Here is a 26,370-nt window from a genome sequence, read left to right on the forward strand (position 1 = left end):
AAACTAAACCTACCTAAAGCAATATAGAAAATAAAGATTAAAATAGGCATTTCAAATTAGTTGTTAAAGACTGGTATTGAATTTGACAGGGTTAAGAACAACTACCTAGAATCTAGATAGATTATGGGGTTCAGGCAGGAAAATTATCTAGAAAAAAACAGACTGTTTTTATGTTGTCTCTAAATGCTCAGAGAATGCCTTACTAGTAACCCATAACTCTTCCAATTATGATCAGCTAGTTCTTCTAATGAAGAACTGTAAGGTACGATGAGAGGGAACAGGGCACCTGAATACAGTCAGGCCAGGGAAGACTCTTCTGAGCTCTGATGGGCAAAGAGGTGGAAGATAGATAAATATAACATTATTTGTCGCTTGTTAAAAATAGAGGAGGTTGGGGGAACATTTTATGAAATAGTATTTATAGTTTTCTCTTTCACCCAGCTGGTGATGGCTGATGTAGAGAGTAAGCACCACAGGGAAGACTGTGTTCATTTGATGAGTGTCCCGGCATGTAGCACAGAGCCTGGCTTGCTCAATAAATGCTGCTGAAAATATATTCCAGTGTGCTGGGAACTGTGTGCCCAGTGTAACTGAGTGAGTTATGTGCTGTTTATTGATCTGTTTTCTAGTCCTGAATTCCTTTTGGAAACTCGAGTAGGGAGAATGATACAGTCAGACAAAGGAGCAGATCCGCCAGACAAGGACATGAAGCTTTCTACGGCCACCAATCCGGAAAATGGTATGTATTGCCAGGGTTCCTTTTTTAGACCAGAAATGTCTTACAATATCACTCTAAATTATGCGAGCAAGTGAATAGGCAGAGATTCTAATAGTTTTACTGTGAACCCTAGAAGGAACTTGTACACTTTCGATTGCACTACAAGTGATAAGTTCGAGAACAAATTTCAAGACAGGAAGGAAAGAAATTGACACAGTGGATTCAGAACAATTTTTTCCCCTACCCCACAAGGTTTTATGTAAAATTAGAACTTCTTAACTCATTCACATTCAAAATATCACTATAATGCTATGAAAAACTGCAAAAACATTCACTAAAACCTGTTTAGTCTCTTAAATCAAGAGAATACTGAGATTTGTATTAAAAACCTATGGGGAGTAGGCCGGGCGCGGTGGCTCACGCCTGTAATCCTAGCACTCTGGGAGGCAGAGGCGGGCGAATTGTTTGAGCTCAGGAGTTCGAAACCAGCCTGAGCAAGAGCGAGACCCCGTCTCTACTAAAATTAGAAAGAAATTAATCGGACAACTAAAAATATATAGAAAAAATTAGCCGGGCATGGTGGCGCATGCCTGTAGTCCCAGCTACTCGGGAGGCTGAGGCAGTAGGATCACTTGAGCCCAGGAGTGTGAGGTTGCTGTGAGCTAGGATGACGCCACGGCACTCACTCTAGCCCAGGCAACAGAGTGAGACTCTGTCTCAAAAAAAAAAAAAAAACCTATGGGGAGTTAGAGTTTTTCAGTAACACTTTCAATAAGAATTCTTAGAAAAGGTTAAAAAAAAATGACTTTATGTTTGAGCTAGAGAAAGAAGATCCAGACAACAACTGGATAATTTGGGGATAAACCACAGGCTGGTAAGATGGGGGCGGGGAAAGCAATCATGTTACTCTCATATCTTACATCTGTGTTTTATGATCTGTTACCACATCTGATATTAACAACCCTACAAGAAAGCTAGCACATTCTCATTTTGCCACAAGGAAACTGGTTTCGGATAGTCACGTGACTTTCTGAAGTTCGCATAGTAAGTGATGGAATAGGACTTGAAGCTAGATCTTTTGGCCATAAATCCAGTGTTATTTTCATTCCTCGTAAGACCCTATGGCGTGCCCCAGCTGTCTGAATTGGCTTTCACATTTACAGCTGCCTTCCTTTCCACCCCCATGTGCCACCTCCTTTCTGCTCTCTCCCTTTCCTAGGCCTCTCCCAAATCCTGAGGCTTGTGCTGCAGGAGTTGAGTCTGTTCTACAGCCGAGATGTGAATGGAGTGTGTCTCTTATATGATCTCCTCCATTCCCCGTGGCTGCAGGCTCTGCTAAAGGTGAGCGCTCCATTGCTTGGAAGCTTTTGCTTATTGCAGGGGGCAGAAAACTACTGTCTTAGTCCATTCAGGCTCTATACAAAATGCCCAGTTTATAAACAACAGAAATTTATTTCTCACAGTTCTGGAGGCTGGGAAGTCCAAGATCAAGTTGCCGGCAGATACGGTGTCTAGTGAGGATTCTCTCTCTGATTCATAGATGGTACCCTCTTGCTGTGTCCTCAGCTAGTGGAAGGGGCTAGCTAGCTGGCTGGGGTCTCTTTCATAAGGGCACTAATTGCATTCATGAGGACAGAGCCCTTATGACCTAATTACCTTCCAAAGGCCCCACCTCTTAATAGCATCACCTTGGGGGTGAGGAGTTTAACATGTGAATTTTGGGAGTACACATACATTCAGACCATAACAACTACTTACCGAACGGCGTCACTTGTCAATTGGCAGGAAACGTCAACTCAGAAAAAGTTTTTAGAAGGCAATCCTCAAAGAAGAGCTACACAAACTTTGTAGCTTATGAAAGAATTAACTTCAGTGGAAAAAAATATGGTAGCTCCTTTCATTTCTCCCCCCAACTCTTCTTGTAGAGACCCCCTAGGATCACAAACAGCCACCACCCTGGCCATCGGCAGCACCTTATCGGCTGGCTACAACCCTTTGTCCTTGAGGCTGGCTCTGGACAAATAAAAATGCTTCAAAAATTATTCCTATTTGTTTGTTAAAATCAGAAAGTGAGATATCTATAGTTCAATTTAGGAACCTTAAAATTTTCTTACTCTGAAGTTTCTTCTTTTTTAATTTGGCTAAAATTTTATGCACTCTGCAAAAACATCTGTGAGATAGTAGATAATGAATGCTAATACTACAATTTTGTTCTGAATAAATATTATTAAGAAAGACCTTTTTGAAGTTATTTTTTGAGATATAGGTGTTTTCTTCACTTCAATGTGAAATGTGATGTCTTAAGATGCATGTGAACATTATATCCTTTATTCGTGCAAGTTGCTGCAAAAAAAAAAAGAAAACAAAAAAATTATACCCTTTAAAATAAAAGTGGCAGCATCTTTAGCATGAACAAAGAAGTACTCCTCACACCACCTTTTTTTATTTTTTTTTTTTTGAGACAGAGTCTCACTCTGTTGCCCTGGCTAAAGTGAGTGCCGTAGCATCAGCCTAGCTCACAGCAACCTCAAACTCCTGGGCTCAAGCAATCCCCCTGCCTCAGCCTCCCGAACACCACCTGTTTTAAAACATCAGATTTCTGTTAGGCATTTTCCCCCTGGGATTAGCTAAGACAGTTTTAATTTCATCCTGGGTATTGCCCTTGATCACCACCATTAGGCTATTGGTAGTTTGCGCTCCCTGCATCATTCAATCAGCTTTCGTCACTTCCAGGTAAACTTGAGCACTGGCCCTGAGGTAGATCAGGGAAGCAATGTCTTCACAGATCTGGATGGAAAAGGCTGGGCTGAGCTGGCCCCTTGGGTCTTATGTCTGTAAGAGAAACTGTTTCCCAAAATAAGATTAAGGGCTGCCCTGCATCACCAGGCAGGCTTTGGTGTGTACTCAGCCCAACCCTAGGTCATGGTATGGAAAAAAATTCCTAAGAGTCAACAAAGTTGGAACTTTTATAAATGAATTTGTACTGGAGAATTAAAAGAGGAATGGGAAACAAACAGCCCCAGGGAGCAGAACAGAGTACAGAGAAGCATATAGAGTGTGTCCAGCCTCGTATTCAGAACTTTCACGGGACACGAGCCACGCAGCTCATGCTCTCTGCAGTTGCGAGGCGCAGGACTCTGATCCCAAAGAGCCTCTCCCTTGAGAAGACACTTTGTGCATCATCTACAGATCCCTATTGGTCTCAGCCCTGGAAACCCTGCCGTCACTCAGTCTAGCAAAAGTAAAAGTTTGCATTTCTTTCTATCAATGAAATTGCTTAGGGAAGATCACTTTCCCAGTGGCAGCCAATGATTAACGCTTTGAAGCACTGGAACTACCAGACTCAACTTCATTTCTCTTTGGCAGCTAGAGATGCACATTATTAAAGACCAGCACACATCAGGCTATTCAGCTGTTGGTACAGTTGCCCAGGCTGTTGCTTCTCTATGAGAGCCTTAAATCCAAAATGTTCTCAGTCATGTTATCAGTATCAATTCTCCTGCCCTGGCCCTGCTGCAGGTGTATGACTGCCTCCAGGAATTTAAAGAAAAGAAGCTAGTTCCCGCCACACCCCATGCACAGGTGTTGTCCTGTGAGGTAAGGAGACTTTACCCCGTGGAATAGCAGAGCTCTGATGTGATGCCGTTTTACCTGTAGTGCTAGTTTGAATGAATTAAAGGGTCTCATGGCAAAGTTTGATTGATGATTATGCATCTAATAAGTGTTTTTAATTGAACTTTAAGGAAGAAAACTGGCCATCTATCTCCCCAAATTAAAACAAAAATCCCCACATTTTTAGCATGTGTCCATCTCTCCTTTTTTCCTAAACCTTGTACTCAATTTACCCTACATAAATAGGGTAATGTTATGGAAACTATTCTCAAATTTCTATCTCCAGCCTGAACCCTTTTCCTGAATTTCATTCTCAGATATCCAACTGCCTCCTCCCTATCTTATGTGGATGTTGAATGAGCTCATCAAATTAATTCCCAAACTGAGTGCCTGATCTTCCCCACTGCCCATCCGCCCGCACCTACTCTTCTTGCAGCCCCTTCTATTCAGGAGTGGCACCTCTGTTCTTGCAGTGCTCAGGCCACAGTCTGTGGGGTCATCTTCGATTCTCTCTTTTTCTCACACCTCACACCCAATGTGATGGCAAATCATGTCAGCTCTACTTTCAAAATATATCCAGAATCTCACACCCCTGTTCCACCTACGGTGACCATCACTGTCTCTTACACAGGTAATTGCACTATAGCCTTCTACCTGGTCTCCTGCTTCTACTCTTGTAGTCATTCTCAACAGAGCAGCCAAAGAGGTCCTCTTTAAAAGCAGGTTAAGTCATGTCACCTCTCTGCTCAGACCCTTCTACTAACTTCCCATCTCAGAGGAAATACCAAAGTGCTTCCTCAGCTGACCATAATCCAGCCACCATTGCCTCTTTGACTTCACACTCAGTGCTCTCCCCATTCACTCTGCTCCAGCCATATTGGCCCTTTGTGGTCGTTTAAATTTATCAGACGTGCTCCTGCCGCAGGCCCTTTGCACTTTCTATTCCCCATGTCTGGAATGCTCTCACCTATGTAGCCACATGATTTGCTCCCTCATGTCCTTCCAGTCTCCACTCAAACATCACCTTCTCAGTGAGACATTCCCTGGTCACTTATCTAAACTTGCATCCCCTCCTACCCACCTTACCTGGTTTATTTTTCTTCTTAACTCTTCTCGCCACCAAACAAAACTATTTATTTTACTTATATATTTTATTTATTATCTGTATCTCCTCACTAGAATGTAAACTCCATTGTATATGAAAGTGAATGGGGATTTTTGTCTGCCTGATCGCTGCTGTTTTTGCATCACCTAAAACAGTGCCCAGCACATAGTAGGTGTTCAATAAACATTTGCTGAATAGATGAATAAATGTAATCCATTTTACCATATTAAAAGAAATAGAAAAAAAAGAAAGAAAAAAATTCTACCCTCAATTCCAGTAATCAACAACTCAAATTGTTCTCAGTTGTCCACAGGAAAACACACACAGGGTATTTTATCCAGTTGTAATTCTAGCAAATAAAGGTAAAGCTTTATAAACTGTTTGTTTTCATCTGACCGTATGATGACTAATGATGCTCAGCTGCTAAAGATTCATGGAGCTGATTAAAGTCTTGAGAGATCTTATGTCTTCTGAAAGCAGGTCTACCTAAACCACAGCACAGTGATCAGAATTTATTCTGGTTAGTAATTTTTTATTGCAATAAACATTAAAATTGCTAATCAAATAATACACCCTGAAATAGAAATTATTATTCCTATTTCCTATTTAAAGAATGGAGCATCTCATAGGGTTAAGCTACCTGAATTCCCCAGGTATTAATACTTACCTAGAGAAATTCAAATAGCTAAATGAACCTGTAAAGCACTGATATTAGCAAACAGCTGCTTTAGAGCCACTAGAGGGAAAGGGCCTTGGTACATATTAAGTATTTCTTCCTCCAAGGCTATGTGCAAGGACTGGGGATTTGGGGTTTAGATCTACCCCAAATCTTGGATTTTACTTGCTGTAATAAAGTTTAATGAATAAGGAAAGATGGTTGCCCTAGACGTTTAAAGATGACAAAGAAGTCTTCAATAACAGCTTTTTAAAGGTTAATCTTATGTTAGTTAGTAGTATATACGTTATTCAGCCTGGGCAAGGTTAACTAGGTGAAAAAGATTTTTTAAAAATTTCATACTGTATTCTTTTCCATGAACCAGGTAGTGGAGCTATTACGTGAAACCCCTACTTCTCCTGAGATCCAAGAGCTGAGACAAACCCTCCAGGCTCCACACTTTAAGGCAAGTGTTTGCTAAAATAGAAAAGGTATGCCCATCTGGCACACAGACAAAATTGGGAAGAAGAAATACATGTGATGGAAAATGTGCTCTCTGAATAGATGTTCTATTGCCATGCATGGGTGATCAATAGACTGTACTTAAATATGTGGGACTCAGATGTGACTTGCTCAGTGTTGTCAATCATGGAGCCAAGCCTGCCATATTTATGAAGAGACATCCAGAACTTTCATGATGTCCTGTTTCGCCCACAAAGCCCTTGTGGTCTGAAATTCTGGGGGAATAAACAGGGAAGCTTCTATTTATAGAGGTATAACCTCCATACTTCCTTTCCAACTTGGGAATATTTTAAGTTTTGGGTAAAGTGTATGAAGGTATTTGGAATACGGTATAATGATGATTGTCCCTGTGAGGGGGTATATGAAGAACATTTGATTGTAGAACAGAAACTTACCTCTTACTACTTACAGATTTTGAGATCAGTTTATCAACAAATTAGAACTTTAAAAGAATACCTGCATTTGGAGCACAGAAATCTATGAGTCAAAAATTTTACTTCACAAGATAATTATCAGTTGTCAAGTATCCTCAACAGCACACACTACTTAGAGAATTTTCTCTGAGTTCCAACTAAATTCTGTCTACCAATCTTGGGTAGGGCTGTAGAATGACAGCTTCCTCACGCTATAAAATGAAAAGTCAACATAGGGGGCTATTTGAAGAAACTCTTTGATCATACCTTAAACGAGGGAACTACTTTTTCTCATTCTGTTCCACATGGGCCCTTGGGTGTTCCTGACAAATTCAACCAGCAAGATGTTTTGATTACTGCCCCTCATTCTGCCTTAATTAGAGAAAATATTATGAAAGTTGTTTTGTAGTTCAAACTCCATAGGAGCACCACAGATTACATGGGCTACCAGGAAATAAGAACATCACAGAATAACAGAAATGAAAGTATATTACGCATTGCTTAACCTCTCTGTGCCTTATTTCCTTATCTGTAAATTGGGGATAATAAATGTACCTGCCTCATAGAATTATTGTGAAGGTTGAATTAATCCATATAAAATTCTTCAAACTGTGCCTGGCATGTACATGTTGGTGTTTGTTGTTGTGTGTCTGACATTGCATTGAGTCACTATCTTCTAGATGGGTGTGTCCCACGTGTGACATTTGTTCACCTTTTCCTTCACTGCGCCCAGGCCTTGCTCAGTGCTCATGACACGGTAGCTCAGAAGGATTTTGAACCCCTTCTCCCCCCACTGCCAGACAATATCCCTGAGAGTGAGGAAGCAATGAGGATTGTTTGTTTGGTGAAAAACCACCAGCCCCTGGTAAGGAAATCGTTTTATCTTTTCATTTAGAATTGTATCAGCATTAATTGTGAACTGAGTTATATCTAGCAGTTACTTGGTCAGTAGTCTTGTCTGCAGTCATAGATGTGAGAGGACTTAAAAAAATGTGTGGAAAAATAGAATTAAAAGATAAAAATAAAAAATAGAAACTTTGTTTCTCATTGTAAACTCCATCAAATTCAAGATACTTTTGTAAGCTATGATACCAGCCATTGAGTCCATCCCCGAAGAACTGAGGGTCCTGGAAATTGAACCGTGTCGATGCCGTCTTTTTGACATTATTAACCAAGGAAGAATGGGTGCCCTTTAAGGATTTTTTAAGATAGGAAACAAAGAGAAGGGAAAAGGAGCCAAATCAGAACTCTAAGGTAGATGCCTGATGATTCCCACTGAAACTGTCACAAAATTGTTTTTTTTGTTTGTTTGTTCAATGAGAGATTTTTTGATGAGAACAAGAGCATTGTTATGGTGGAGATAAACTCCCCGGTGAAGCTTTCCCAGGCATTTTTCTGCTAAAGCTTTGGACGACTTTCTCAAAACACTCTCATAATAAGCAGATGTTATCGTTCTTTGGCTCTCCGGAAAGTCAACAAGCAAAATGTCTCGAGTATCAGAAAATCTGTTGCCATGACCTTTGCTCTTGACTGATCCACTTTTGCTTTGACTGGATCACTTCCACCCCTTGGTAGCCATGGCTTTGATTGTGCTTTGTCTTCACGATCATGCTGGTAAAGCCATGTTTCCTCTCCTGTTAAAATTCTTTAGTGAAGTGCTTCAGGATCATGATCCCACTTGTTTAAAATTTCCATTGAAAGCTCTGCTTTTGTCTGCAGCTGATGTGGGCACAGTGGTTTTGGCACCCATTGAGTGAAAAGTTTACTCAGCTTAAATTTTTCAGTCAGAATTACATAAGCTGAACCAATCTAGATGTCTGTGGTGTTGGCTGTTGTTTGTGCTGTTAATTGTTGGTCCTCTTCAATTAGGGCATGAACAAGAGGAATTTTTTCCTCGAAAATTGACACGAATGGTCTGCCGCTGTGGGCTTCATCTTCAACATTGTCTGGTCCTTTCTTAAAATGAGTTATCCATTTTTAAACTGCTGATTTCTTTGGGGAATTTGCCTCCATAAACTTTTCATAAAGCATGAACAATTTTACCATTCTTCCACCCAAACTTCACCATAAATTTTATTCTTGTTTGAATTTTAGCAGAATTCACAGGGGCTCTTTCCAAACTCATGTCTTATCCTTCTTACTGCCTCAAACTAGATCCTACTCAGACATGTCATAACAAGTTAGTATGAGTTTATTTTGGTGCAAAAAATTTTTCAAATCCATGCATAGTTTTTTCATAATATGCATTTTCCGTGAACTTTTTGAAGTCCTGTCATATAGTGATAATAATGTGTGTAAACTATATGATTTTTGCCTGTGGTTTCAATAATGTTTTCACTAAGGAAAGCTTTCTGCTTAGCATTTTTATTTTTTGAAAAGTAAGACAAGACTTACAAGACTTATTTTTGTGAGAAATAAGATGCATATATTTTATTTTATTATTTGGCTTTCTAACATATGCATATATTTCACACCATTCCAGTGCATTTGCCTAAGTTTTTCTCTATTAATGGGAAACTAAGGAAGGCATCAATCTGATTTTCTAAGGATAGTCTTTCTGATTCAGTTTTAATTGTGGGACCTTTCTTTATATTTAGAAGGATCTAAATTTTTTTTTTATGTCTATGTGGTTAGATTGAGACCTTGGGAAGCCAAAGCTGAATGGCCTTTCCTTTTGATGGTGTAATATGACTGATAGGCCACAGGGCACTGTGTGGTCCCTCTTGCTCTACCTGGTTGGTATGAATATCCTCGTCTGAAAGACCAGAGCTGCATTGATTGAGAGAAGCCACTAGAAAAATGGTCATGTTAGGTAAAAGAGGGATCTTACTATATTCTCTCTCCAGGGAGCCACCATCAAGCGCCATGAGATGACGGGGGACATCCTGGTGGCCAGGGTCATCCATGGTGGGCTGGCTGAGAGGAGCGGTAAGCTGGAGCAGCAGGGGACAGTGCCACCCAAAAAATAGCAAACCCTTGATTGTTAAGTCTTCTTTCCAGAGAAACCCCTCTTTCCTAACTTGGGTCAGGGTGTTGATAAGTTCCATTGTTTGGTTAAAGTGGCAAAGAAAGGAACAAATATTCCAGAGAAATCTTACTCCCCCTCCTATTCCGGGAACCACATTAATGCTCTCTCAGTTTACATTCTCATGGAGACCTCACATGGTAAATATCATTATGCCATCTTACAGATGAGGAGAGTGAGGCTCAAAGAGATTAAGTAACTAACTTGCTCAAGGTTAACACAGTTTGGGTCAGAATTTAAGTCCAGGTCTGCCTGACTCTATATTCCCAACTTTTTCTCCCCACTTGGTCTTTCTCCTTTCAAAAAGGCATAGCTCTTCCCCATCTTAAAATGCGTTTTGCTCACTCTTTCTACCAGTTAACCAAATTTTCATCCTTTCACTGCTGCGCTTCTGAAACAAGTGGTTCTCTACCTGCCACCTCATGTCCCCACCTCCCACAGTCCCTGAAACCTGGCACATGGTTTATGCCTTAGCATTCTTACTGTACATATTAATACCAAGGATATCCTAGTTGCTAAGTCCATTGACCCCTCCTCCTTGGTTGTATTTCTATTTCTCTACCACATTCGATGCTGTTGATACCTTTCTAGCAATTTTCATCATCCTTGGTTTCTGTTGCATGACATGACCCTGTTTCTTGTCTCATCTCTCTGACAGCTCCCCTCTTTTACCTCATATTTCTAAAGGCTTAATCTTGAACCCTAAGTTTCTCCACATTTTCCCCCCATTTTATTTTCATTTATCATTTACTTATGACCCTGACATCTTTGTTTTTACTGTCATCTGCTTACCAATGTTCTGGTTCCATTTTATAATATCAGATTAGCAAAAATAAAAATATCACAATCAGTTAACACCAAGTGCTGGTGAAAAGGTGGAAAAATGAAATGCTCACACATTTCTGGTGGTGGTGTAAGTTGGAATAACCAGTTTGCTTTATTATTATTTTATAATAAATTTAAAAATTTTAGAGCATACTTGGGTTAGTGAATTTGTTAAATAGCTACAGGGATAGCTACCTCTATTTTTTTTTCCTATCTCTTTGTATCCTTTGTTTGTGTTTCTGTTTGCCTAGGGTTGCTATATGCTGGAGACAAACTGGTGGAAGTGAATGGAGTCTCAGTGGAGGGACTGGACCCTGAACAAGTAATCCATATTCTGGTAACAGTCTTCTCTGTTTTGCCTTTTTGTTCATGACTCAGTGAAATGCCAAGGCTGAACTGGGACCATAAAGCCCACGTGTGTGCACTGTAACATGACAGGGATTTGGGTTCTCTCGACAGCTTCCTCGCTCCGAGCCCCACACCTTGTCTGTCACCGTGAAGTATGGTGACCTTCCTCCTCTACCCCCTAGAAGTTGTGGCCCCAACTAGGAAACTTCCCGTTCCAAGCTGCCCCTTCAGCCTCAGGGAGATTGCCAGGTCCCCCAGCTCAGGTCCCTTGTCACCTGGGGTGCTCCATTGGAAACTCAGCCCAGGGTGGGCAGAGTGAGACTTTGGAGGAGAGTCTGAACCTGAGCAAACCACCCTTTGCTCCCGTAATATAACTGAAATCTGTTTAGCATCTTCCTCGAGAATAGCTTTGGGGGGAGAAAAAAGTCATCAGATGGCAGCAAATAGGGAGGGAGACATCGTTGGTGGCTCTGCCACTGTTCCTTGGTTGCTGGAGCTGGGGATTTGTAACCTGATTACACAAGCCTTCAGTCTCTCTCAGCTTCCCATTCCTACCCCTCAGACCATTCCTTGAATCACAATTCAGTTGTTAATAACCATAGCAACACGTTCCCCACCTATCTGCACCCATGCACACCCCATGTGTGGAGCCTGAGGTTGATCACTATACATTATACAGACCAGAGGTTCTCGGACTGGGCTCCTGAGGGAACTCTAGGTTTTCACGATGATGGCTCGGAGACTGAGGTGAGGAGTGGTATGTACTATAAGGAATATAGCAAACACCTAAATATTTTGCAAGCCACTGCTGCAAGATTCTGTGTTCTATACAAGGTGCTACAAAGAGAGCTTGAGGTACTAAGTCACAGGCATGCATGCCTCTACCTCAGCCCTTCTGGTGTCAGCTGTTGAGTTGCCAAGACAGTGAGATTATGAAGTTCCTAAGAATAAGAGTAGGGTCTTGTTAATCTCTATATCATTAACACCTGTCATGATGTATGTAGCAGAGAGATTCTTACCTCTCCCTTAGGCTGGGAGGCTCTCTGTCTCCCTCATCAGTTTGAGCACTCTTCATTGCCACTGTTAGTTTGGAAGCTTGTCAGTTCTCCCAGAAAACTTGGGAGCCCCTCCTCTCCCCCATCAGACTGGGGTGTCTGGTACAGATATATGTTCAGTAAATGCTTACTGAGTAAGGGATGAGGAGGAAAAGCCAGACAGAGATCTCATGTCTTCCCCAAGGCCTGTAGGAAGAAGACCTTGCTGGGTGGGTATTTCTGTTGGCAGTGAGGTGGAGGGTCCCTGGAAGAGGCCATCTCAGTGTGGGTTTTATCAGACCAGTGACCCCAGAGCCTCAAAATAGGGTAGAAGCAGAAATAAGTTGCTTCCACATTTCCATTTCTGGATGGTGACAGGTACCTGTTGAACCCTTATGAAAGTCTCTGTGGGGGACGTCACCATTAGACCTGGACACGTTCTGTTGTAGCCCCATCTACCAAGCCCCAGTAACCCTGCTAGCTCCATGATTTGCCATCCATGTCCCTTTGTCATTTCCTAGGCCATGTCTCGTGACACAATCATGTTCAAGGTGGTTCCAGTTTCTGACCCTCCTGTGAATAGCCAGAAGACGGTAAGAATTTACCGAGCCTTTGATCTCACATGGAGTAAATCCCCATATAACAACAGCAATGACTAATTGTGTGGGATGAAATTACTACCCTCTGCACTGTGTTGGACATGGGTTCAATATTGTGTTGGGTATTTTTCAACACTGATGATCTGAAAGGCAAAATGAGTAAATGAATACGGTAAAAGGAGGTGGGGTACTAAGAAGTCAAGAAACATCATCAAAAATGGTGACAATATGAGCAAAAACTTCTCAGAGCTGAGAGACTCTATTCCCAAAGACACTTTTTTCATGGTACTTAGATTCAGTTCAGGAGGAAAGTTCTATTTTTTGATGAAGGTGGAGAGGAAAGACAGGAGCAGTAGACAGAGGACTGCGAGAAAAGGTTTTAAGTAGTGATGCCCCATGGCTAGGGTTCTTCTGATGGCGCCATTATGCACCTTCTGATGGCACCATTATGCACCTGCCATCAGGTGTATGTTCGTGCCATGACTGAGTACTGGCCCCAGGAGGATCCGGCCATCCCCTGCATGGACGCTGGATTGCCTTTCCAGAAGGGGGACATCCTCCAGATTGTGGACCAGAATGATGCCCTCTGGTGGCAGGCCCGGAAAATCTCAGATCTTGCTACCTGTGCTGGGTTAATCCCTTCTAAACAACTTCTAAAAAGGTAAGAAAAGTCATCCCTCTTGGACTCAGGACTGGGCCATCAGGAAATAAAATGTTTTTTCAGGCTTCTGTTACTGTAGTTAAGATGAGACAAAGGAGAGGAGCAAATGGACAAACACACATGAACTGATTTATAAATCCTCATGTCAACTCGCTGATAGACCCTAAGCATCTTAAATACCAAGGGGACCAGAATAATTATATCAGCTAGAAAAGAGAGAAAAGTGTTTGGGAAACTAAAGCAAACTTAAAAAGTGCTGTGGTCTGAATGTATCTCTCCCCAAATCCATATGTTGAAACCTAATTCTCAATGCAATAGTATTAAGAGGTGGGGCCTTTAGGAGGGCTCTGCCCTCATGAATGGGATTGGTGCCCTGTAAAAGAGGCCCTAGGGAGCTTGTTTGCCCCCTCTACCATGTGAGGACACAGCTAGAAGTCACCATCTGTGAAGCAGAGAGTGGGCCCTCACAAGATACTGAATCTGCCGACACCTTGATCTGAGACTTCCCAGCCTCCAGAACTATGGGTGATACATTTCTGTTGTTTATAAACTATGAACAAAACTCAAGCTATTTTGTCATAGCAGCCCAAACAGACTAAGACAAAAAAAGCATTACTCTTTCTCACCAAATCTCAACCCACCACCCTTGCCTTAGGCTACTGAGATAACGAAGGGAGTGAGTGAAGCTGGAAAGGGGAAGCAGTCCAAGCCCCAACCAATGTTAAGAGATCAAGAAGAAGAAACAGAACTAGCAAAAGAGATTGAGAAGGAATGACCAGCGAGGCAGGGTGAAAATCAAAGCTGTTTGATATCCTCATGAACTACATCAACTTCTACTGAGAGGACCAAGAACTGACCATTAGAGTTAGCAATATGAAGGTCACTGGTGATCTTGATAAAAGCAGTCTCAGTGGAGAAGTGAGGCCAAAATCCTTATTAGAGTGGGATTTGAAGAAATTGACGACAATGAGCGTGGTAAACTCTTTGAGACATTTTGGTACAAAGCAGAGCAGAGCAATGGAGAAATAGCTAGAGAGAAAAGTGGAACAGTATGAGAGAAATTTTTAGATAAGGTAAATAATGCTAGTGGGAATAATACAGTTAGAGGGAAAATTTTTATGATATGTGAAAAAGAGAAGAGAATTGCCGTTGTCGATGCCCATGAGCAGGTGGAACGAGATAGAGGGGTTGGCCTGATACAGAATCATTAGAAGTTCGTTCCTAGAAGAGCACCAGGAGGGAAGGCAGAGTATATGGGCACAGCTGAGGGCGCAGGATGTGGTGGGAGCCTATGGATATTCTCTTTTAGCTGCTCTTACTTTCTTAGTGAAATGAGAAGCAATATCATAAGCTGAGAGTGGGTGTGTAAGGAGGTGTCGGGAAGGAGAGAGGAGAGAGCTTGAACAATTTCCATGAGGGTGGAGAGCACATAGGTCAATACAGTATGATCAACATTAAGGGCCTACTTAAGTTAAAGGTCATAAATGTGAAGTGGCTCTGGGGAGCATGTCCAGATTAGACAGAGGGTTGGAGTTAACAGCAAACCAAGAGAGGGCCGAGGAAGTGATTATGGCAGTTAAGTTGTTAAGGAGGGAGATGAAGAAGTGAAGCAGGTGAGGATTGGTGAGAAGGAGGTAGGATAAATGGATGATAGGTCCTTTTGGGGTTGGGAAGAAGAGAGGTGTCGGTGGAGAAAGGGATACCAGAAATTGAAATTAAGGAGAGATTGCGGTCATTGGTACTGAAAAGGCCTAGGGTGTGACAGTGGGATGCTGTGGCTGAGGTCGGATGAGGGAAAGGTCACTAGAACAGAGGAGATGAAGAACCCGAGAGGCCAGGCTATTAGAAGGGGCATCTGTGTGCTTGCTGAAATCATCTAGAATTATAATCAAACAGTGCTGAGAGCATGGGAGCGAGCAGGGGTGATCTGGTGATGGCTACCAGAAGAGTGGCGGGATAATATTCAGAGCTGAGGGCTCCTAGGGAAGAGGGAGAATGATCTGGAAATGACAGCGAGAAGCAAGGACAAGCACCCCACCTCCAGGCGCAGTGGAATGAGGGCATGTGCGGTGGTGTGTTGCCACCTGCAGACATGAGCCACTGTGGCATCTCTTCTCACATCCACATTCAGAGAAGTCAGAGTGGTAGCTTGAAATCAGCCACAGTGGGAGTATTGACACTACACAAATCAGCAACGACCATGAGTCAGGGCTCCCCTCCCCCAGAGCTGGCTCACAGAACACCCCTGGCAGTAGCAGAGGAAACAGCCACCTCTTGAAAGCTGCAGGGGAGGCGGTGACCCCAGGGAGGGCCAGGTTTCAGTGACAGCAGGAAGGCGGAGGGCTCAAAGAAGAGGCTGAGGCCTGAGAGTTTGCTGAAGATTTGCTGTGAGCTCCAGAGGTGTGTGGAAGGGTTCGGGGAGAGGTGGCCAGGGCTTTACAGGTATTAAAGTTCAGGGATAAAGGATGACCTGAGCGTGGGAGCTGAAGGGCATGAACAGGGATAAAGGCCTAATGAGATTAGTCCTCAGGGTTTCAGGGCGGAAAGTGGTGAGGAGCCTCAGGTGGGGGTCTTGCAAGGAACACACAGAACTTACAGGTTTATTGGGTTAGCGTACAAAAAAAAGACAATAGAAAATTGTCATGTTGCTTTTAGTAATTGCCACATGAAAATATAATATGAAAATAAGAACTTTAAACCGTTCGTTTAGGAGTACTATGTCAGTAGCGGAGTCTACACAAATGTCTTATCAAGCACAGAATGAGAGAAGGTACCTTGGGTTCCCCTGATTCCCAGTCAGAAAACCACGAGGCCCTTGGAGGACTGGAAGAGAATTTTGAAACCAAATCCATTGCCACATCTTTGCAAGAGGTCTTCCCAGAAGATAGGCTGATGTGGCTTTTGAGAAGTCGCTTAATCTCTCAGAGCCTCAATAAATAAGGTTCATGATACCTACAAATAATTTTTCTCTCTTCCCATGTAAACTTCACTGTGAATAAAAATTAATGGGGAATCCTGTTAAAATACAGATTCCCGGGCCCTATTCCCAGAGACTCTGATTCAGTACATCATGAACATAGCCCAGGAAGCTGCAGCTTATCTAAGCGCCTCAGGTACTCACAGGAAGTGGTATGAGGAGCAGCATTGTGCTAAGGAATAGCGGACGAGCGTGTAAAACATTTGTATGCTCTTTATAAGAAGAGTGACGGATCTTTTGGATGCAAGTAGCGGGGTTTTTTGTTTTTTATTTTTCTACAGGTAGCAAATCATATCTGATTTTAGAAGATTGTGAAAGAATGGAGAGGAAGGCCTCTCCCAAAAGGGCACATTAGTGGAGGGTAATACCCATCTAAAGGAGTGTGGAATCACTCAACGTAAATTTGAGGAGTTAGAAGTTGATGGTTTGTACTAAAGCAGCGAATATTTTTGGCAAGTGGACATGACTTGGGAGTGGGGTGAAGACATACAGGACATCCTTTTGCAAGAATGAGAAACTAGGAGCTCCCAGAGGAGAAAGGGATGGGTGAAGCCTGAGGAGGGGGATGACAGAGAGACAGAGAGAGATCAGATTACAGGGTGAACTAACCAGGGAGGGGCCAGGGAAAGTACAGAGGCTAAAAAGCAGGAAACAGATACTTAGTGGGCCATCACCTAACTAGGAATCGAGAACCTGGGCTCCTAGCCTGCATGTAGTATGAATTAAAGGACTTTAATTATGCAGTGGATATTTCTGGAAGAACACACAAGAAACTGGGCAGATGGGAGGGAAGAAAACTTACTTGTTTATATTGTAAAAATTTTTACTATGTGCATGTGTTATCTATTCAAATAATTAATGAATCAGAATGCCTTGCCTGTCTATGCTAATTAAGAATTTATAGCAAGGTTTTATATATCATAGTCCTCAAAATGTCTTCAGCATGCACTGAGCCCCATTTCATAAATGGGAAACTAAGTTTCAGATATTCGGAGATTTGTCTAAGATCTTAAGGAAGGGAAGCAAGACTGGAACCCTGGTCTTTTAATCCCAGTGCATCACTTTCTAGATTATATCATAGATGCTTGCTGCTAACTGTTCAATCTCACCACACTGCTTGACTTCCCGGATCTGTTTCCTCATTTCTAAAGTGAGGAAAGTGGACTAACTTAGTCCTTCTTAAACTCTAGTATGAATTAGAATCACAGGGGAGCTTGGTTTAAAAATGCAGATGCCCTGGCCTTATCTCCAGAGAATCAGAGGCCAGAGAGCTGGGGGGCCCAGATCTATCTATCTGCATTTTCACACACACCTCAGACACCCTCCAAAGTTTGAGAGAAGCTCAACTAGATTAGTGCTTTTCAAACTTGAATGTGCATTTGATTTACCTGGGGTCTTATTAAAACAGAGATTCTATCTAATTCGGAAGGTTTGGGGTGAGGACTGGGATTCTGCATTTCTAACAAACTCCCAGGTGAAGCTGATGCTGCAGTTCTGGGAACCACAATTTGAATAGCAAAGAACAGAGGATCTCGAAGATCTTCTCTTGCTCTAAACTTCATAATGTCGAATAAGGGAGAAAGAAGAGCAATTTTGCTTAGAAAGTTGCTTCGAAGTAGGTGAGGAAAGGAAGACCGGCTCAAAGGAATTGCTGGGAGGGGACCCAGGGGAAGAGGAACAAGTCAACAGAGGTTTCAGGTGCCAAGAAAGGTAAGGCCTTGTCGTGGAGCCCAGGGGCGGTTCTAGAGAGATTGCAGAAGGAGCAGAGTCATCTAAAGGAACCATAGAGACTCGAACAGTCTGAGAGGGAAACTGAACATGCTACGAGAATTCCAGTGAGACCACTGAGACAGGCTACCAGGACCGAGAGGCAAATTACCATAGGTCATTTACTGAAGTTCCATGCACGTGAACTTGTGGTCACAGGCCAGAATGTCACTGTAAGTCTGTGTTACTCTGAAAAGAGCCTGTGAGGCAGGAAAAGTGGTGAGAAAGGCTATATGTTTGGGGAATGTGTTCGGAGCAGAAATCACCCTTTTCGCTTGGGCAAAGGCAGCAGAATTCTAGAAAACATTCTGTTTGTGTTTGTCCTGGTCTTTCTCACCTGGGTTAACCTCAGTTGGTTTTGTTTTTTTCTCACAGTGTATTTCTTTTTTGCATAGGAAACAACGGGAGTTCTGGTGGTCTAAGCCGTACCAACCTCACATCTGCCTCAAATCAACCATGTGTGAGTATGTGGCTACCTCAAATCCAACATGTGTGTGTCTGGGGAAGCCTGCTTCCTCTCTTCCAGGGCTGGCTTCCAGCCCAGGAGAGGATCTCTAAATGTCCCCTCTGCCCCCCAGAAATCTCCCTGGCAGCCAGCCACTTGAAGTCCTACCATAGACATTCATTCCTTTGGATTTAGAAAAGTTTTCGGTTTATGAAGATGCAAATGTTCTTGTGTTGGTAACACATTAAGTCATCCCCCAGCAACTTGAAGTCCTCCAAGATCTCTGCAGCTCATATATGCACTATGCATAGATTGGCAAGCAAGGCCACATAGCCACACAAACCTGCATTTGGGTTCCATCAACTTAGGGGCTTAATTTTCACACTGTTCAGAAGCACTGATTGACAGTTGTGTGTGCCTTTGATGAATAAATATGGGACTGAATTATTACTGAATTAGTGTAGTTCGATTGCTAGACCATGTTATTTAAATAGCAGTGTGTGTTGGGGGAGTGGTTAATAAAGGGCTCCATGGTGGTAAATGCTTATGAACTACTTACTGCCTTAGTAAAGGGTGCTGTAGCTTGGCAGAGCCCAGCTGGAAACTGTTGAGTGAGGCCACCTTCAGGTGGCCCCTGGAAAGGAATTAAGGAAGGGATGGGGCATCAGGAGAGGGGAGGGACACAGTGGAAGGGCACTAAAGTAGATGACAGTCCCAGTTTTACAGATTTGCTATGGCAAGCCCTCATCCACTTTATTATTTCTCGCTTCTTTAAGCTGAAAATTATTTTTCCTTTTATTTCTCTATTGAAAAGATATGACAACTATAATGACTTTTTTTTTTTAGTTTTTGAGATACAGTCTTATTCTGTCACCCAGGCTAGAGTGCAGTGACATCATTGTAGCTCACAGCAACCTCAAACTCCTGGGCTCAAGCGATCCTCCTGCCTCAGCCTCACAAGTAGCTGGGACCACAGGCACTTGCCACCATGCCCAGCTAATTTTTCTATTTTTAGTAGAGCTGGGGTCTCACTCTTGCTCAGGCTGATCTTGAACTCCTGAGCTCAAGTGATCCTCCCTCCTTGGCCTCCCAGAGTGCTAGGATTACAGGCGTGAGCCACCATGCCCAGCCTATAAAGACATTTTTCATTTTCTTTTTCTTTTTTTTTTTGCTTGTCCTCTTGCATATAAAGACATTTTTGAAAGAAGAAAACACTCTTATTCTTTCTCAATGACAATATTTTCATATTACCTTTCAGTTACGAATACATATTTTACAAGGTTACAGTAATAGCTGCAATACTACTTTTTTTAAACATATTATATCAGGAAGGTTTTTCATGACATAATCTTCATAGTGATATTTTAGTTATTTCTCTCATGTTTTGAAAAAGTCTTTTTTTTTTTTGTACCAAACTGGATGGAAAGAATTCTTAATTTTCCTATTTCGTTTATCAAAGGCACATGGAAATGCTAATTAGAGCCTCTAATCAACATTTGATAACTATCTGTAGTATGACCGCTGGTTGACATTTAATTTGCTTACGCAGCCTAAGTATGATTTATGTTAGACTTTTTGGAAAGTCCACACTGAAAGCATCACTCTGTTATTATCCTCACAAATCTCTAAGTCCAGGAGTCTCAGAGTTGCAACCACTGACTTAAAGGGTCACATCCCACAGAGAATATTTCAGATGGAGCATGATCATTTTCTAAACTACTAAGTTATTTCTTTAACAACAATTATAGATGATGATGTAGATGATGCTGCAATAAATATCATTTTGTCATTTTCTGCTCTGCTTTAATCTTACCATAGGAAAAAATAATCTCAGGGGCAGGCTACTGAGTTAAGAGGTAGAGGCAATTTTATTAATCAAGAGTTATTAAAAAATTCAAACCCTACATTACTTTGCAGATGGGTATTGAAAAGTTGTTTACTGAAGATGCACTTACAGTTAAGTTGTTATCCCTCTTTCTTTCCTTCCCTTCCTTTCATTCTCTCTCTCCTTCTTTCTTTCCTTCCTTCCATTCAAGATTTGAGTTTCTAAAATATGCTGAACTAAGCACTTAATTCAGAAATGAGTAGTATGCAACCCGTTTAGAGCTTATTGGGATGGAAGGGAATGGGATCTACCAGAAGCAAACAGAGCTCCATTTCCAACAAGGCTCACACATGTATTAGTTTCTATAGGGCATTCGATTATCATTTTGTTGTTAAATCTTCACTGAATTTCTGGAGAATAAACCCAGAACGTTAATTACAATAATTCTGGCACTTTTCTTTTCTTATTGTAAGTTCACCTGAGAATCTATAGCATAGACTGTTGTGTTCTCTCTTTTTCTTGCTTCAACCATTGGCCTATACCCAGCGATTTCTATGGAAGAAGGTAAGAAATAGTATTTAGAAAACAACTCTTATTTCCAAAATCTCCTAGAAATTTCTTGTACTTTTAAAACTTCACTTCAATTCGGTTCAGGTTATTTATTAAGCTCTTCCTATGTACCTAGTAGTGTGCTAGTCATTAATAACCCTAATTTATAAAAAGATGTCATTCAAAAGAATGCATGCAAAGTGTAATTATTCTAACACTGAAAGGAATAAAGAAAAAGAAGGAGTATTTATATGCAACTCCATAGTTTAACACAGTACATGGTAAGAACTCAGTAAAAGTTGTGGAACTGATCAAATGTTTTTGTCAACTGCTTTATACACATTGCATAAGAATAACACTATAGGAAAATTGCTATTGTTCCCATTTTATGGATGAAAAGATTGAGGTTCAGAGAAGGTAAGAATGGTTGTCAGAAGTTGCAAATGGTGCAGTCTGGATTCAAGCCTCCATGTGTCTGAAGGACCCCTGTCTCAGGGGGCAAATGAGACCTTCAGTTATCACTCTACCCTTCTCCATGTCCAGCCATCTGGATGACTTGCGATGTCAAATACACACACACATGAGCATATGCACGTGCGTGCAGACACAAGAAAGAAAGCAAGATGCTGTCTGCTTTTGGAGAGGGGATAAAAGAGAAAAGACTCATCCCCTTAGCCATCACCCATGTTCCATCCCTGAAGTTGGAAAGGGAGAGCAACGAACTGTAAAAGAGGGACTTTCGAAAACTGATCTATGAACCTAGGGCTCCAGCCTGTGTCCCCCAAGGACAGGAGAGGTATATGACACAGGCAGGTGATAGCAGAAATGGGAGCAGAAGGAGGTGGGAGAGGGAGGCAAGTCCAGGGTGCCTGCTTCTGGGTTTATCTACCCAGGGTCACATTGCAGGCTGCTTGGGCATAGCCCTGGGGAAGGGCCGGGGACTCTGCATTCTTGGCAAGTAATAAGCCCACTGTCTTAGCTTGGGCTGCCATAACAAGGTATCACAGACTGGGTGGCTTAAACAATGGACGTTTATTTTCTCACAGTTCTAAGATCAAGGTTCCAGCAGGGTTGGTTTCTGGTGACACCTCTCTTCCTGGTTTGCACCTTCTGGCTGTGGGCTCGCGTGGCCTTTCCTCTGTGCATGCTTAGAGAGAGAGAGAGGAAGATCTCCAGTGTCTCTTCCTCTTCTTATAAGGCCACCAGTCCTATTGAATTAGGGCCCCAACCTTAAGACCTCGTTTAACCTCACTTGGCTCCTTAGAGGCTCTATCTCCAAACACTCATACTGGGAGCTAGGGCTTCAACATATGGATGTTGCAGGGACACAGTTCGGTCCATAACACCTACCCCAGCTGATAATATGCAGTTATTGATTTGGGGAGAGCATAATCCATGGACCTATCTTAGGTCCCAGAGTCACATAATCAGAAAAGTCAGGGCTTCTTGTGCTATCACTGGAGAATCACACCTGGTCTCTGTGCCTTCATCTGTAAAACAGAAATGACAATGGTAATTTTTGTTTGCCTTTTGCCTTCTAGTTATGTCCCGGGAACTAATGAACTCACTGTTGTTATAAATGGCTAATCTGGAAAACAGTCTCTAAGCGAACACAAGGGAGTGAATGACAGTGCTGAAAATCTCAGCCATGTCACTTGTTTATCTGTGCCCCTCCCTCTGTGAGACAGTGTTACTTCATAAAATTTTTCACATTTTATATTTCATTTAAAAACATGAATGAATTGTGCGATTTTTAAGGGAGTGGTGATGTGTTACTTCCTGCTATTATAGCTTATCATACAGACTTCTGGGACATGTATAAGCTTCATTTCTTAAACCACCATTTGTTGAGCACTTGAGATACGCCGGGCACTGTGCCAGGCACGAGAGGTTCAGGGCTGAAAGAAAAAAACCTTTTTTCAGAATGTATATTCAAACCAAATATTTTGATATTCAAAGGAAAATTTACCTACTATGTGCAAGACACTCTCCTAAGCTCCGTAAAGTGTGTAAAAACTAGTAAGACAGTTTCTGCTTTTAGGGAGCTGCCTAGGAGAGCAAATAAGGCAAACACCCAAATGGTTACGGAGGTAGAGTAGATGTGCAGTAGCAGAGAGTTCAAGGAAGTGGGAAGAAAGTGCTAGGCAGGTTCATAGCAGCGGTATTGATTTCTATCAGCGTTTGAGATGGAGCCTGAAGCATTACAGGCACAGGGAACAGCGTAAGCAAAGGCTCAGAGGAAGAACCATGGTATCACTCCATTCTAATGGTAGCATAAGATACGTGAAGGAAAGAAGTGGAAAACAAGCTTCCTAGTTGGCTTTGGATCATGTTGTGCAGGCTTTGAGTGTTAAGATAAGTGGGTTTTAAAGTTATATTCCTTTATTCTCTTGTATATACCTCTAAGGTAGAAATAATTAACATTTATCAAGCACTTACCATGTGCCTGAGCTTTTCATGCATTATCTCAATTAATTCTGTTCTATGTGGTAGGTATTATTACAATACCCATTTACAGGTGGAAAACAGAGGCTTAGAGATGAACTAATTTTTCCAGTATTCAAAAGCCTGTTCTTTTTGTCAGGCACGGTGGTGTGTGTCTATAGTCCCGGCTTCTTGGGAGGCAGAGGTGGGAGGATCACTTAGGTACAGTGAGCTATGATTTCGCCTGTAAATAGCCATTGAACTCTAGCCTGGGTAAGATAGCAAGACTTTGTCTCTAAAAAAAAAAACTTGAAAAAAATTTTAAAAGCCTATGCTTTTTAATTTTTAACCATTTTATGTTATAGAACCTCTCAAATCACACATTTTCATTTACTATGGTAGAGTCCTTTTTATCTCTCCAAATGAGCAATAGTTGTAAGAGTAACATTATTGTAAGATGGTCTGAGTTTTATTGACATAAGCCTATACATAGAGAATTTTGTTTTTAATGCTGATATATTTGAAATTCTATTTTCCCTCTTTTATATTATAGAAGATGACATGAAGATTGATGAGAAATGCGTGGAAGCAGGTAACATTTCCTCTTAATTGATATACCATCAGAAGAAATATGAAGCGCTTCCCCTATAAATTATCTGAACTAGAGTCAGCCAATGGGGCCATGGGCTTTTCCTGCGGAAGAAATGTGTAAATTGACCCTTCCACCCCCATCCTTTTTCTGTGGTTCTGACACTTGGAAGGAGAAGCAATGGGAATGCCTCCAGCCTCCCACCAACGTACTAAAGAACATTCTAGAAAACAGTATCTTGGCAATGATGTCAAGAACACTTAGTAACACTCAGTATATGAGATGGTGGAACACTTGGAAACTCCCATGCTTTTTGTAGAATATCATAAAATATTATAATATCAATTTTTTATAAAGCAAAATATATATTTTGTTATTAAGTTTGTTGCCATCTTCTGGTGGATTCTAGCATTGATAGTAGTAGGTTCCAAAATTTTGAGAAATGTATGAAAGCTTTTTACATTTCTATACTTCTTTTTTTTTTTTTTTTTTTGTAAATTGGGAAAAGATTTTTCAAATCTAGTGGAAGAACTAAGATTGGCTCAAAAATCACTAGAATTTTGTTGAGATACTAGTTGGAGAGACTTTAGTCTGACAGGTGACTTTGTCTCAGCTTTATGGGCTAATCTAGTTTTTAGAAATGAAAGAACAATATGAAATTTTTAAATAGTGGATATTTCAAAGATTCACATATATCTCCCATAAAAACTACAGAGTAATGTTGACACTATGTTTATTTTACCAAGTACACATTCTGTAATATTACTTGTAGTAATATTCCTTTCTGTAATTTTAATTATGATCTTACTAGATAATACATTCACATAGTTCAAAATTTAAAAACTACAAAAGTATATTTAGTAAGAAATTCCTTTCTTTCCAGGTCTCCTACTCAGTTTTCTTTCCTCAGGGAATAAATATTATCAGTTTATTTAGTATCTCTCCAGATACCTTCTGTGCATATAGAAGCAATGATGTATATTTTTCTCCTCTCTCCCTTCTCATCCCCACCTTCTTTTTCACAAAGACGAATTCATCTACCCTTTGATGGTATGCTATACACACTTCTGTTCTTAGCTTTTTTACTTACCATTGTATATCTTGGAGATGATTCTATCCTAGTCCATACAGAGCCTCCTCTTCTTTGTTTTTTAACAGCTTATTGGTTATTGCACATTTATACAATTAGACATTTATGTCCGATTTTTTCTATTATAAGCAGTGCTACAATGAATAGCTTTATAAATATGTCATTTCACACGTGTGTGTGGGTATACCTTAGATGCAGCATTGCCTGATCCAAGGGTGCATGTATTGGAAATGTTCAAATTGCCTTCCATAAAAATTCTAGTTTCTTAATCCTTAATCTCTTTGTAAAACACTAACAAGAATTGTTTTAACTAATGAGGAAGTTGGTTTTTCTCACACGTTTCTCAGCTGCCTGAACAAACCTGCTCAATCAGCCCTTCCTGCACTTGTTTTCCTTGCCACGCTGCGCTTGCTGTGGAGCCCCCGCTCGCCTACATCTGCAGGCTGCCGGCAGCAAAGCTGTGCCACGTCCAACAGTCTATAGGGGTTTCCCGTGACATTCCGCTTTCCCCTTCTCTTGGAGCCTCTTTTTAAATTTCATTTTACTTATTCTCTTCTACGTCATCATTTTATTTACTTATTTTAAGCTCCAGCTGCACCGCTGATTGTCATTATAGCACAATGCTGAATACCATGTATCTTATTTAAGGCTTATATGTGGCATAGGGACACCACTGATTTGACTTGGATTTAGGAAAAAAATTTAAAAGGTGGTGTGTGGGCAGAAGCATAGGCCAGGGAATTAGATCATTAAAATATAGACTCGGTGTAGATAGTAATGTAATGACTTTCTTGTTTTTTGCCTCCATGGAAAATCATAGATGAAGAAATATTTGAATCTGGTAAGTAAAAGATGAATATTTGATATCAATTTTTAAGTGTATATTCCAAATTTTGGTATAATTTGAAGACATATTTAGACTTACGATATAATTGTTTAAATATATCAACAGTAAAAAATATTAAAAAGTAACTCTGTGAGATGATAGATATGTTAATTTGGTTCATGCCAGTAACCATTTTATCATCTATATGTATCCCACAACATCATGTTGTCAATGTCAAATATGCATTATAAAATTTATTTTAAAACAATACAGCAGGCCGGGCGCGGTGGCTCACGCCTGTAATCCTAGCACTCTGGGAGGCCGAGGCGGGCGGATTGTTTGAGCTCAGGAGTTTGAGACC

The 26,370-nt window shown here is 41.3% G+C and overlaps 1 protein-coding gene across 1 annotated transcript in view; it reads left to right on the plus strand.

The window, feature by feature from the left end:
• The first annotated feature begins 663 nt into the window (after nt 1-663).
• MPP4 (membrane protein, palmitoylated 4 (MAGUK p55 subfamily member 4)) overlaps nt 664-26,370 on the plus strand; it is a 46,489-nt gene continuing 20,782 nt past the window's right edge. Inside the window, exons 1-13 of the mRNA XM_012655099.1 lie at nt 664-739; nt 1,938-2,059; nt 4,238-4,315; nt 6,476-6,556; nt 7,759-7,890; nt 9,872-9,953; nt 11,127-11,212; nt 12,779-12,850; nt 13,321-13,517; nt 18,657-18,721; nt 21,078-21,095; nt 24,058-24,096; nt 26,004-26,024. Coding sequence (XP_012510553.1) covers nt 664-739; nt 1,938-2,059; nt 4,238-4,315; nt 6,476-6,556; nt 7,759-7,890; nt 9,872-9,953; nt 11,127-11,212; nt 12,779-12,850; nt 13,321-13,517; nt 18,657-18,721; nt 21,078-21,095; nt 24,058-24,096; nt 26,004-26,024 — 1,069 coding nt within the window. The remainder of the gene's footprint in view (nt 740-1,937; nt 2,060-4,237; nt 4,316-6,475; nt 6,557-7,758; nt 7,891-9,871; nt 9,954-11,126; nt 11,213-12,778; nt 12,851-13,320; nt 13,518-18,656; nt 18,722-21,077; nt 21,096-24,057; nt 24,097-26,003; nt 26,025-26,370) is intronic.

Source organism: Propithecus coquereli, unplaced genomic scaffold (assembly GCF_000956105.1).
Source record: "Propithecus coquereli isolate 6110/MARCELLA unplaced genomic scaffold, Pcoq_1.0 Scaffold113, whole genome shotgun sequence".
Lineage (NCBI taxonomy): Eukaryota > Metazoa > Chordata > Mammalia > Primates > Indriidae > Propithecus > Propithecus coquereli.